Raw genomic sequence first — 13,205 nt, forward strand, 5'->3', positions numbered from 1 at the left:
CTCTCATTAAATTCCAGTAAGACCAGCTTTATTCAGGTCTGTACAAAAACAGAAAAAAAGAGAGAGAGATAAGTGTGACCTATGGTAATCAGCCAATAGAAAGAATGGAAACAACAAAATTTCTTGGAGTGCACATTGACAAGAAAATGAACTGGTCTTCACATATTTTAGATCTCTGTAAGAGGCTCAGCTCTGCTACATATGTTGAACCTAACACTGCGAAAGTGGAATACTATGGCTATTTTCACTCACTCATGGAATACGGCATTATATTTTGGGGCAACCAGCCATTAGCAAGGAAACTGTTCATTGCACAGAAGCGAGTTTTAAGAATTATATGTGGATTGCACCCAAGAGACTCGTGTAGAAACAGCTTTCGAAAACTTAAAATATACACAACAACATGCCAATACATTTTTTCTCTCATGTGTTTTGTTTGTATCTCAATCAAACAGTAATTATCATGAGCAAACACACAGAGGAAGAATGACATACACAGCGAGCATAGAAATTTGAGCTTGGAGCAAAAGGGTGTCCACTACACTGGAACAAAACTCTTCAATGCTCTTCCTTCTGAAATAAAGACAGAGATTCATAACAAGAGTAAGTTTAAGAAAACACTACAAATATTTCTGCTAGAAAAAGCTTTTTACAGTCTACATGAATTTTTAACTAAATAAACTGTAAAATTTTAATATTATATAATACATGTTGACATAATGCCACTAAGAATGTTATTTAACTTGAGCTCTGTATCTGTGGGTGCTCTGTATCTGTTTTCTTTAGTGCTTTAATGTATTTTCTTTTTACAGTATTGCTGCTCAAAGATTTCACTGAATACATTTTTATATAATTATGTACTCAAATGCTATAATAAGATTATCATATTGTATTTGTAAAAACTGACTTGTTCTATGTCCTTGTGAACCCAACACAGTTGGACCTATGGAACATGAAATAAATCAAATCAAATAATTGAAACCAAAAGATTTTATGACAACATGGTGTCTCAAATTACTGACATTTATAAAACATACATAATATAACTACTTTAAAATGTGGTGTAAACAAACATTTAAGGTAAAGGTTCCCATCATTTTACAAAATAATGGTCACAAGCTGGATAAAACCTATCTTTTGGGCATGATTGCAGTGACCTTCCTCAGAATCTATTAAAAGAGAATCTGTTTCTCCCCTGTAGCCACTGCAACCATGGCCACTACAATTGTTTTACCCAATCAGTGATTATTTTACAACATCATTCAGTCCTACACACACACAAAACTGATGTTCACTGACTGACCTCTAAAGCTTCAGTAGTTACAGTCTTACACTACTACACAATCTGTAAAATAAGGGAAAGGTACCACTAATCTACAGTAGACTGATGCAAGGTTCATTCACACATGTGACAGAAAACAGTGTTCATTAGCTTTCGAGTTCTGGCTGTTTTTCTAGCAGAAAGTACACACATTCTCACACACAGACACTCACACACACACTGCTGTGGCCAAACCATACATTAATCTAACAAAACCAAAATCACAGATAGTTCCCGACTGTCCTTACAGTCAATATTAAATACAAAACTCCACGAATAGGTTAAAAAAAGAAAATGACTGACTGTTTTCATGAGTGGCATTAGAACTGATACCTTTTAGTGACTCACCTGCCAATCTGCTGAGCGAGTGTATTGGCACGACTTTTTGTTTGTGAAGAAGAATTTTCACTTCCCATGTAGCACGTCACGAGTAACCTGTTACACAGCTCTTTAGGATCAGATGGAGTGTATTCTGGATCACAAACGATTTTGCGAACATCGGCAAGCACCTGTGGATCTGAAGATGCCAAACAGCTTACAATAAATAATAATTAAAGAGTAAGAGCTCAAATAGCTGCGAAAGAAGGAATTAAAACATATTTACTCCTCAAATATAAACATGTTAATTAGTATAGGACATTGCACTTCTGTCAATGCAAAAACATTTATGAAAAATAGCCATATAAAGTAGATACTACTGTTTTGTGTCAAGTTGTGTTTTCCAAAATTATTGAATCTTTTTAATATCTAGATACGGAGAGAGAAACTGCTTCTCCAGATTGATTAATTGAAATGTAGAGTCCTCTGCTTATCTTTCAATATTGCAGCAACGTAAATAACAAATGAATTAATTGAAAGAAGCGGAAAATTCAAATATAACAGCTTCTCAAGTGAGGAGAAATTTGAATTATATTCATATTTGGTCATTTAATTCACATTATATTTGTAAATTATGCTGAGCACATGCAAGGTTGTTTTGTTAGTCAAGAATATATTTAATTAATTTTCTGTAAATTTCATTCAAGTTGACGTAACTTTCATATTTAACATCACTGTCACTGAGAGATTCAGTTTTAAAACCAATCTACTCAGGGTTCCATCGTGAAAACAATGGTTATGAATGTTTGAAATCTATCATCTCAATTACATAATTTAATTTTAATCCACTTGTCTTCTGCAAACACTGTTGCAACCATTACTGATTTCAAACCACAAGCCTGCAATTAGAATTTGCAATGAAAATAATGATTCAGTTCAATAGTATAATAATAATAATAACAATAATAATGTTTTCAGACAATGGAAAGTAAGGTAATCTCTCACTATACAGTGTCCCCCCGAGAGGAATAGTCACCATTCAGGGATATGACAGGAACGATCATTTGATGCTAAAGTCTGTTAAACATGGACTTTAAAATGCGTACCTTAAGAGCTATGAGAACTTGTTTAGTAGCAAAGATGTGTTCCACATTAGTGAAGATGAACAAATGTTCACTCTTACGGTGTGCACTTCAGAACTCATATTTACTAGCCTTTTTTGCTTTGAGTGCCCGTTCCATGTCCTACCATTGAAAACTGACCATATCTCCTGACACCATGTACATTACTTGATGCTCAACGTATTTGTAATCTGCCTGTAAGATACTGCTTGTCTTCCAACCAATGTCTTCCAGTACTATTCAATATTAGCAACCACTGTTGAAGAAATCCTTGATAAAGAGCTATTTTACAGTGCAACTGGATTGTGATATGATTTCAACATTGTCACACAAGTCAGATTCATTCATTCACACCATGTTCTGATATGCCATAATGAAGGGGAGTAATCTAGTAATTCTCCTACCCAGAAAGCACAAGCTCATGGCACAGAAGGGAGACAAGAGGAAATAAACATCAGACTAATAAAATATTACACACTATAATAACACAAACTAGGAGTAATTGCAGAAATCAACATATACTATTAATGATGAATACAAGAAATTATTTACAGCAGACTGACATAACGTGATACACAACCACAATTCCAAAACAATCTGTCTCAAATCTTTTGGGATAAACTTGCATATTCTCTGCAGATTTTCCATTACTTCTTTGAACTTTCTACCTAGGGTTGCTTAATTCTCAATGTAACATCACACTACAGCATTACTGTTTATGCATAAATTGAGATTCAAAACCATGGGAAGTATGTCCTTAAATTAATCATCTTTCAGTGCCTTTGAAAATCGAGAAAGAGACATATAAAAAGTGAACAAGTGACAATAGCTATTACATCAATATCTAAATGGTGCTGTCTTTGATGGTAATTCAGACACAGATGTGGAGTATTAACCACTGTTACCCTTAAATTCAGTTTATAAGACTGAACACAAGCATGGCACAATACTAACATCTACACAGCAATAATTTTTAGTGTTGTTCTATTCTGTTACCATTACAATAACAATTTCACTAGAATAGATTATGATAAGAAGTTGGACAATCTACTACACTCACTGATACATAGCAAACTGGATGGAGGTATGACAACACAGAAAGTAATATTTTCAGTTCTGTTCTGTACATACAGAAGTGTTAGTAATGCAGTGAAAAAACTTCAAATCAAAGTAAAAGCAGGAAATTTGGGATATATTTACTACAAAAGTAGAACATGATATCCAAGGAAGACAGAAATTTGAATTTAAAATGATGAGACACCAATGAGAATAGAGAAGACATACAAACTAAAGAGATACATAAAAAACTGTTAGAATACTGCACGGAATATAAGGAGGAGAGGATGAGGCAAACAGACACATAACAGAAAGAGGTTTGCACGGAAAATACGACAAATAGAGAAGGTGGTGGTTCAGAAACCAAAATACAATAATGCACAAAGACTTAGCATATTCAGTGCGCCAAACAAAACTTAGAATTCAGGTTTCCCCTTTTTCTCAAGCAGATGTCAAGACAAGAAAAGAAATTCTTCATAAACGGAATTTTGTTATACTGAAATCTGTACTTACAAATTAAATGTAACAGCTAACAATGAAAGAACAAGCTTTACACCTCTGAAGTGGGTCGGCTTTTCAAAAAGCCTTCTTTTCTCACCAAAAATAACAGCAAATATTGTGTTAAGGTTTGTAAAATGGTCTATATTTTGTTTTGAGCAAAAGAATACAACTATAATCATCATCATATCTTGATGAACATGCTTAGGCTTTACCTGCATAGTAATACACGGTATGTTTGTCAGGTTCGCAACTGGATCCTCCAATTAAACTGATATGATTCAGCATTCTTACTGCCATCTTCAGATGCTGAGAGGAACTGGAGAGGAACTGCTCAGGTGTCACAGGTGTCAATTCCTCCAAGGCCACAGAACCCTACTGTACCAGAAACCATCCTCTATTCCCCTTAGCAAAGTGCAGGTACAGCACAACTGGTGTGTAATACTGGGAGGAGGGATATATTGCAATCAGGACAATTACCACTAAATCCACTTTCAGCCGTGTTATAGTAGCCAAGAGGCAATACATGTTAAAACAGAGCTCCATGTCTTGCTTCAAGGAAACCCAATCAATAAGATAATGTGTTAACTAATAGTTTAACACCTACCACCTTCTTAAGGGCACTGTACCAATACACAGATGTGCCAGCAACTACCTACATATCCTCATGTTTCATCAACAGCCCTCTGCAAACCATGCTCAACCAAGGTGGATTTTTCTGGTTGTTGGTGTCTGATGTGGTGATCATTATCTGTATGCCTATACTGGACTGTACAAATTGTTTGGCTTATATAAGCTTTGCTACAGAAACAGAGAATCTTATACACCTGGTCTTCCTTGGCAACAAATTATCCTTAACAGTGATAAGAAGTGTTCTAGTTCTGGCTGGTGGACAGAACAAAGTCTTGATATCAATTTTTTTTTTTTTTTTTAATCCTCCAAATTTTGGAAGAGAGACTCCCAGCACAAATGAGGAAAGCAACTGTTTCACATGCATCTTCATGTGTTTCTGGTGACTGTCCACACTCCAAGGTATGACAAATCTGCTTATCAGAGTAACCATTCTGAATGAGGTTAAGTACAGTACTATCTCATTGTGGAAGTTGTTTGTCATCAATAACAGGTCATCATGATACAGTTTTCTTGTGACGCAGCAGTGGTCACTAAAATGGAAGACATGCTACTTTACAGTCAAGGAACCTGTACTATATGACAACTTTAATACACAATGAAACAAAAATAAAATGAAGGTGATGGTAAGCATAGCATGTGGACATGTTGGATGGCTAAATGTTAAACTTGGACAAGAGACTCTCTATGAAGTATATGACATTTGCTATCCTGGAAGAAGAACAAATAAAGAACAAAGACCCCAGAGGGACATACAAGGACTAGAAAGTATTGCATGGCGACTGACAGGAATTAAGAATTGTATCAAATCAATCTTAGTGTTGGTGACAAACAATAACTACATTCAGACTGAGTAGACACTGCACATACAACACACTTCTTTTACAACTGAATGAGAAATAAACATAAGTCAACAGACACACTCATTTACTATTTCTTTATTACCCAAAATTTCCAGTAAAATTTATGGGAAAATGCTGTACAATATATTAGAACTGCAGACTACCACATTTTTAAAATACAATTAAATTCACATATCAAAATTCCAAAATTGTAATATTATGAAAAACAGAATGAAAATAAGGGAAACTTCACATTTTTGCCAAACTCTGATGATATGTTACATCAACTGATGTTCAGGTAAAAAAAATGGAAATGCCATGTGGCTATGGCCTCCCGTCAGGTAGACTGTTCGCCTGGTGCAAATCTTTTGAGTTGACGCCACTTTGGCAACTTGGGTGTCGATGGGGATGAAATGATGATGATAAGGACAAAACACAACACCCAATCCCCGAGCGGAGAAAATCTCTGACCCAGCCGGGAATCGAACCCGGGCTGTTAGGTATGACATTCCGTCGCACCGACCACTCTGCTACCAGGGGGGCGGATGATGTTCAGGTGATTAATACTCAGTGCTGTAAGTGGGAAGAGAGGTATTCACAACATTTTACATACACAAATAACCAAATTTTTGTGAGAGAAATTTTGAAATACATTTAAGCAGCCTAAAAATACCACACATACTAACTGAGCAGGTTCCAGCAGTTATATGAAGACGAAGATACCTGCACAGGACAGATTGGCATGGAGAGTTGAATGAATCCAGTGTTTTGACTGAAGAATAACATGAAACTGATCAATATCACAAGTCAATAACCTTTAGTGCTACAATTTTCACAAAACATGAAGCTGAATTTTCAGTTCTCTTTTTGAGGCAACAATGCATCTGCATAAGAGATGCTCTGCTAAAGACATTTTTAAACTACCCATATCATCTTAGCATCACTAATTTGGCACTCCAAGTGGCATAGTGGCTGAATATCAGTGACACTGTATATACACAACAGCAATGCCAAAACTTCCTGGCAGATGGAAACTGCGTGTCCTTTCACAGACAAGTGCTCCACTAACTGGGCTATCCAAGCATGACTCATGACCCACTTTCACTCCTTAATTTGTCAGATCCTCTCTCTTATCTTCCAAACTTTGTGAAAGTTCTCTTACATACATTGTGAGATAAGCACTGCTGGAAAAAAGGGTACAGTGGAGAAATGGCTTAACCACAGCCTAGGGGATTGTTTCCAGAATGAATTTTCACTCTGTAGCAGAGTGAATGCTGATCTGATTTCAAATATTAAAAGAAAAAAAAAATTGTTGAAAAAGAATATATATGCAGTTTTTAGGACGTCATTATCTCTTGTTGATGTATATCTTGACTTGTTCCACATTCCAGAACATTCTCCTCCTTTATGGAATCTACAGAACACTATGAATGAACAAACCTGATTGGTTTTGGAATGAAAAACGCACTTTCGACTTCCTTTTTTGAGGAGGAGGAGGAGGGGGGGGGGGGGGGTGAAGGTGGTGTTAGTACCAACAACCAATATCTCCCTGTGTTACAGAATGCCTCTTAAGAGGCAGCAGAAAAAACACTGTGCTACCAACAGTAAAAAGTAGGTCCCTTCCATTTTTCTAAATTTTTCTCTAGGTAAACACTACATATTTACTGATACACAATTACAACTGGTATCTACCATCCCATAACGGCATCCAAAAATTCTTTTTACAGGTAACTGTAACTTAGTATATCTGAGACTTGCCTCCTTTTTGTACAGCCGAAACTACCTGTGTACACATTGAGTAAACAATGCAGGCGCAGCTGGAAGAATCAACACCGCCACTGAGAGGCAGGAAGAAGCCACCTTGGCCAGACCTCCTAAATGAGAAAAAATACAAAATTTAAAAAATCAGAAATACAACAACACATAAAGGTAAACCTATAATGAAAAATTTCTTAAGGAAAATTAGGTACAAACAATAATCTACACTTGTTTCACCTTTCACCTTCTTATCATTCCACAATGTCCCCTAGATTTAAACATCTCTTTGATTACAATGTCCAGGCTGTTTCAGCAGGAACCATTAACATTTTAGGAGAGGGTAATGCAGACCATTTCGAATAAAACATTCCATGTAATGTGTCCAATTTTTATTTGTTACACAAATACAGTATGAACCAAACAAAATAGTCATAGAATGTGTAGCACAGGTGAGTGATTAAGTTCAAAACTTATATTCATAAATTCCAGCTCCAAGTTTTGTAGCTCATCCGAGGTTGTCTTTATTTTTTTATGAGAGCAGCACTATTCATAATCTGAACAATCACTACAGGCAAAATACTTGATAGTAAGGTCACATGACCTGGGCAGCCAAGAAATTTAAGCATTTCTACTGATCCATATTCTGGGAGATCTTAGGTTTAGATTGTGCGTCACTAGAATGTGCAGTGGTCCCTTCATGTTGGAAGAATGTACCCAGCTTGTAGCCATAGGAACCTCTTCCAATAATTAAGGAAGCTAGTTTTCAACCAAATGTAGGTAATGGGGCTCTGGAAGACAAGCCAGTAACACAACAGGCCCAATCTACCATACTACACTACGTATTTCAGACCCCCTTCATAGGCTAATCAGTTCACCAGACTGATTGTAAGGACCAGCCCATCCACAGCTCTCACTAGTACAACTACATGTGGCAACTGACAACTGTCTGGTGGATTTGGCCTGCTGTGAGCCCATTAGCATTGCAGTGTACTGATAGACTGTGGTTTTGCAAACATCTGGATAAGCATACAGTTTACTACTGGTGGAACACACATGGATTTACTGCTCATACACATGTGGATGGGTCTACTGATCAATCGACATATGGATAGTGATCTCTACATAGATGCATTCTTGAAAATTTTTCTCCAAACAAGCATTTGGGATTTTGTCATGCAACCAGGGTGCGTTACAAATGTTACCAGTATAATCGCAGGTGAAAGTGGTTTCATCAGTAAAAAGTATTAATGAGATTATTTTATGATTTGAAATCAGCTGACACCAAATTTCAATTGTCTTCTTTCATCTCTTCCTTGAAGGTGTTGAATCTGCTGTAAATGATAAGCATAGAGTCCATGCATATGTAATGTCTGTTATATTCCTGCATGTGGAACTCTTGATTTGTGTAGGAATTTTGTATGTGCTTGTTGAAGGAGTGTGTTCTACTAACTGATTAATATCTTCTACTTCATCCACACAGTGTTAAATTACACATTCAGATGAAATATGACTGAAGGGCACTGCACCAGTCTTATGCAGTTTAGTGAAAACAAGTGAACACTCTAGGTTGACTGGGATTTAAGGAACTAAAGTTGACCATCAGTCCCTTGGTCAAGAGGCAGTTCATCTACAGTTAGTGACATCAGACAAAAATTTGACTCAGTTAGAGAAGTATAAAGGAACAGGAAAATCAAGAGCCTGAAAGCAATATTGATGACAGAGCTGAGGCATAATTTAAAAGGACGTAAAAGTATATGGGACGGATGGGCTAGTACAAATGTCAGAGCAAATGAGGGATCTGCCAGGGTCACCTACAACAAGAGAAAAGTCACCTGCACTCAACCACATGACAACACAAGTGAGAGAGAAGACAGTGAGCCTTCTAATTGGGAGATTAGTAATAGTAAATGTAAGAAGGTTAAAAACCTAAGAGACATTAGCCATTCCGACAATTATAAAATAAGACGAGAATAATAATTAGGTTGCAGGTGCGTCAAGGCCAGGTGAGTGACCCCTGGGGCTCTGCATGAGATGGGGCTCATCCCCTCACAGCCATCCCATCCCTGAACCATTACAGTCAAAGAGGGGTATAGCATCAAAATGCTATCTCTAAAAAAGACAACAGAATGGGGTAGAAAAAAAAAGGGCTAACCACGTCTAAAAGCAGTTAAAACTGACCACAGCAGCTGACAAAGGTGGTGCAGTTGAGGATCCCCACACCTAGAATGCTACAGGAGACACACCAATACCAAACAACCTCACCCAACCCAGAAAGTAGTTTAAAACATTATATCTGAGAATTCAAACCACTTTCCATGAAGAAAATGGAGAATCAGTTCAACTGCCTGTGAATTGTCTGTGAATATTAGGAAGCAAAGAATCCAGAAAACTATACTTAGCATGGAGAGCCAGGAGGAGGGGGTATTCCATCTGAATGTGAGCTACTGTCTGCAAGGCTCTGCAACCACAGTATAGGGCTGGTTTGTTATATAAAATAAATCTATTGGTTAATCTGGTATGATCAAAGCTGAGGTCACATAGGATGGTGGACTACTCCTGGGAGCAACAGGAGGAGGATCACACACCAATAGCAGGAGTCTCCTTTATAGCATGGCATTTATTACACAGGACAATGGCCCACCAGAGTTTCCATCTCCGAATGATGAGAGGTCTTATATGCACCTAAAAACACGCACGTGGGGTAGTCAAAACAAATTATGGGTGAGTAACCACTTCTCTAGCCAAATAACTGGCCAGTTCATTCCCTGGGATGTCCACAACTTTGGATCCAGAGAAAGATAACTGAGCAGGCAGTACAACTAACATCAAAGAGTAACATCAATCAATAGCCTGCAGATTGCGCATTGAGTCATTACAAATGAAAATGTGGTTAAAGGAGGTTTGTTCAACTAAACATAAGCCATCAACTCTGCTATAAAAGACTAAACATTTCCAGCAACAAATGTTGTTCCTGACTGGTAGGCAATGTGTATTCCACCCTAACCATGATTTTAGAATCTCCAGTGTAAATGATAGTAGGACCCTGATACTGCTGTAGAACTCAGTGTAACAGCACTGGAAGCTCATGCGGTGACACACCGAGCGAGGTGGCGCAGTGGTTAGACACTGGACTCGCATTCGGGAGGACGACGGTTCAATCCCGCGTCCGGCCATCCTGATTTAGGTTTTCCGTGATTTCCCTAAATCGCTCCAGGCAAATGCCGGGATGGTTCCTTTCAAAGGGCACGGCCGACTTCCTTCCCCGTCCTTCCCTAATCCGATGAGACCGATGACCTCACTGTCTGGTCTCCTTCCCCGAAACAACCAACCAACCATCATGCGGTGACAATCTTTAGGACCTTGAAATAGATCAGTTCTAATTTGTGGTTCAGGTACTAGCAAAGGCAGGGGATGGGGCAGTTATGTGGCAAAGCATGGGGAGCACATTCTAAGGAGATCAGGTGAAGGTCTCCAAGGGATATTCCAACTGGCAATTCCACATAAAGCCAGGTATCAGGGGGATTAATGACCCTTGTATGCAAAAAGGTTTTGATACGCTGGATGATCAGGAAGTTGTCAGATAGTGACTGAACAAGTGAACATGAGTTGTACCATTGGAAATGAAGAGGAAAGAGCCCCTCCCACCTCCCACCATTTGGCAAGGAGACTGTATGGGATTAGTCCTGAAGGTGCATGTGGAGAGTCTTATTCTATAAATGGCTCTGAGCACTATGCGACTTAACTTCTGAGGTCATCAGTCGCCTAGAACTTATAACTAATTAAACCTAACTAACCTAAGGACATCACACACATCCATGCCCGAGGCAGGATTCGAACCTGCGACCGTAGCGGTCACGCGGTTCCAGACTGAAGCGCCTAGAACCGCACGGCCACACCGGCCGGCTCTTATTCTATAATGATGGACTGGAGCCAATGGTTTCTAAGCTGAATGTGCAGTCGAATCATAAATATGGCATCCATAGCTCAGGTAAGATGAGACTAGGATCTATATGGAGAAGAGTAGCTTTACCTGTTCACCAAGAGGCATGGGAAAGGAAGTAGAGAGCATTAAGCATGCTGTTAGTCTTAATTGACAAACATGGGGCACCCATATCAGCTTTTTATCAGTGAGGAGTCCCAAAAGTCAGGATTGTGTAATAATGTCCAAGAACTGAGTATCCACCTATAGGTCTTGGTCAGGATGGACAGTGGTATGGTGACAGAAATGCATCACTTGAGTTTTTGCAGGAGACAACTGGAAGTCATGAGAAAGGGTCTGAGCGGATGCCCAAGTCATCAACGTACAGTGCATGGTTAAGCTGCAGTCTGACAGAGCTCACTAGCTCATTGACGGAGATGAGGAACAGTGTAATACTCAGTAAAGTGCCCTGCATGATTCTGTTCTCTTAGACCAGTGTGGAGGTGAGTAATTTTCCAATTCTAAAACAACTCGTGGGACAAAAATTTATGAAGAAAAGTTCGTAGGGATCCTTCAAAGCCCCAGTCATGAAGGGCAAGTAAAATGTGATTCTGGAGTGTCATATGACTTACGTAAGTCAAAAAAGACTGCAATGAGGTGTTGGTATTTAGAAAAGCCTATCAAATTGTTGATTCCAACCTAACCAGATGGTCAATTGCAGAACGCCTCTCTTCAAAATCACGCAGATACCGGGGAAAAAGGCTTTACAATTCGATAACATAGCATTATCACTGGGCTACCTTCCTTTCTGGTAGTTTGCAGAGTATGCTGGCGAGGCTAAATGGTCAGTAGTTGTCAATGGAAGTGGGGTTTTTGCTTGGCTTAAGTATTAAGATGATGGTACTGTTTCACCACTGTGACGGGGAAACACCTTCTACCCAAATACTATTGGAGACGCTGAGTAACAGTCTTTGAGTACCAGCCAAATGTTGGATTACTTCATTACGAGTCTAATTAGAGGCTGGGTATATTGTGTGATGAGTCATGAGCCTGAAGCAATTCCCAATCTGTGAAAGGTTCATTATATAATTAGGCACGACAGGAAGTATAGGACAAGGAGATGTCCTCAACCTATCTTTTATTCATTTGAAAGACTATGGAGCTTGGTCCATACATGGGAAGAAGAGACATACATATCCAATAAGCAGATGTAGCAATCTTGGCATTCTTTCTTACTGTGCTTGATTCAGAGCAACTCGTTTTTAAGGGCCAGAGGGAACTGGCCCTCATCACAAATTTTGTGATATAATTTTATTTGGTGTAACAATATTATGTAAAGGAAAGTTGCTACTCACCATATAGCGGAGATGCTGAGTCGCAGATAGGCACAACAAGAAGACTGTCACATATAGAGCTTTCGGCCAGTAAAGCCTTACACACACACACAAAATTGCAGTCTCAAGAAACCGAAACCACACTGTAGCAGTGGGGGTTTCAGTTGCCTGAGACTGCAGTTGTGTGTGCGAGTTGCGTTTGCGTGTGTGCATGTGTGAATTTTTGACGAAGGCCTCACTGGCCGATAAGCTCTGTTGTGACAGTCTATTTGTTGTACCTACCTGCAACTCAGCATCTCTGCTATATGGTGAGTAGCAATTTTTTTTTTTTTTTTTTTTCATAATATCGTTACATTCCATCCTGGATTTTCTATTGTTTAATTTTATTTGGTGAATTTTTTCAGTATT

General features: G+C 38.5%; 1 protein-coding gene across 1 annotated transcript in view; it reads right to left on the minus strand.

Moving 5' to 3' along the window:
- LOC126473777 (glutamine-dependent NAD(+) synthetase) overlaps positions 1-13,205 on the minus strand; it is a 208,785-nt gene that overhangs the window by 113,458 nt on the left and 82,122 nt on the right. The window contains exons 9-10 of the mRNA XM_050101043.1: positions 7,545-7,660; positions 1,670-1,838 (exon numbers count right to left, since the gene is read on the minus strand). Of these exons, the coding sequence (XP_049957000.1) occupies positions 1,670-1,838; positions 7,545-7,660 (285 nt within the window). The remainder of the gene's footprint in view (positions 1-1,669; positions 1,839-7,544; positions 7,661-13,205) is intronic.

The sequence above is a fragment of the Schistocerca serialis genome, chromosome 4, assembly GCF_023864345.2.
Source record: "Schistocerca serialis cubense isolate TAMUIC-IGC-003099 chromosome 4, iqSchSeri2.2, whole genome shotgun sequence".
NCBI classification, from domain to species: Eukaryota; Metazoa; Arthropoda; class Insecta; order Orthoptera; family Acrididae; genus Schistocerca; species Schistocerca serialis.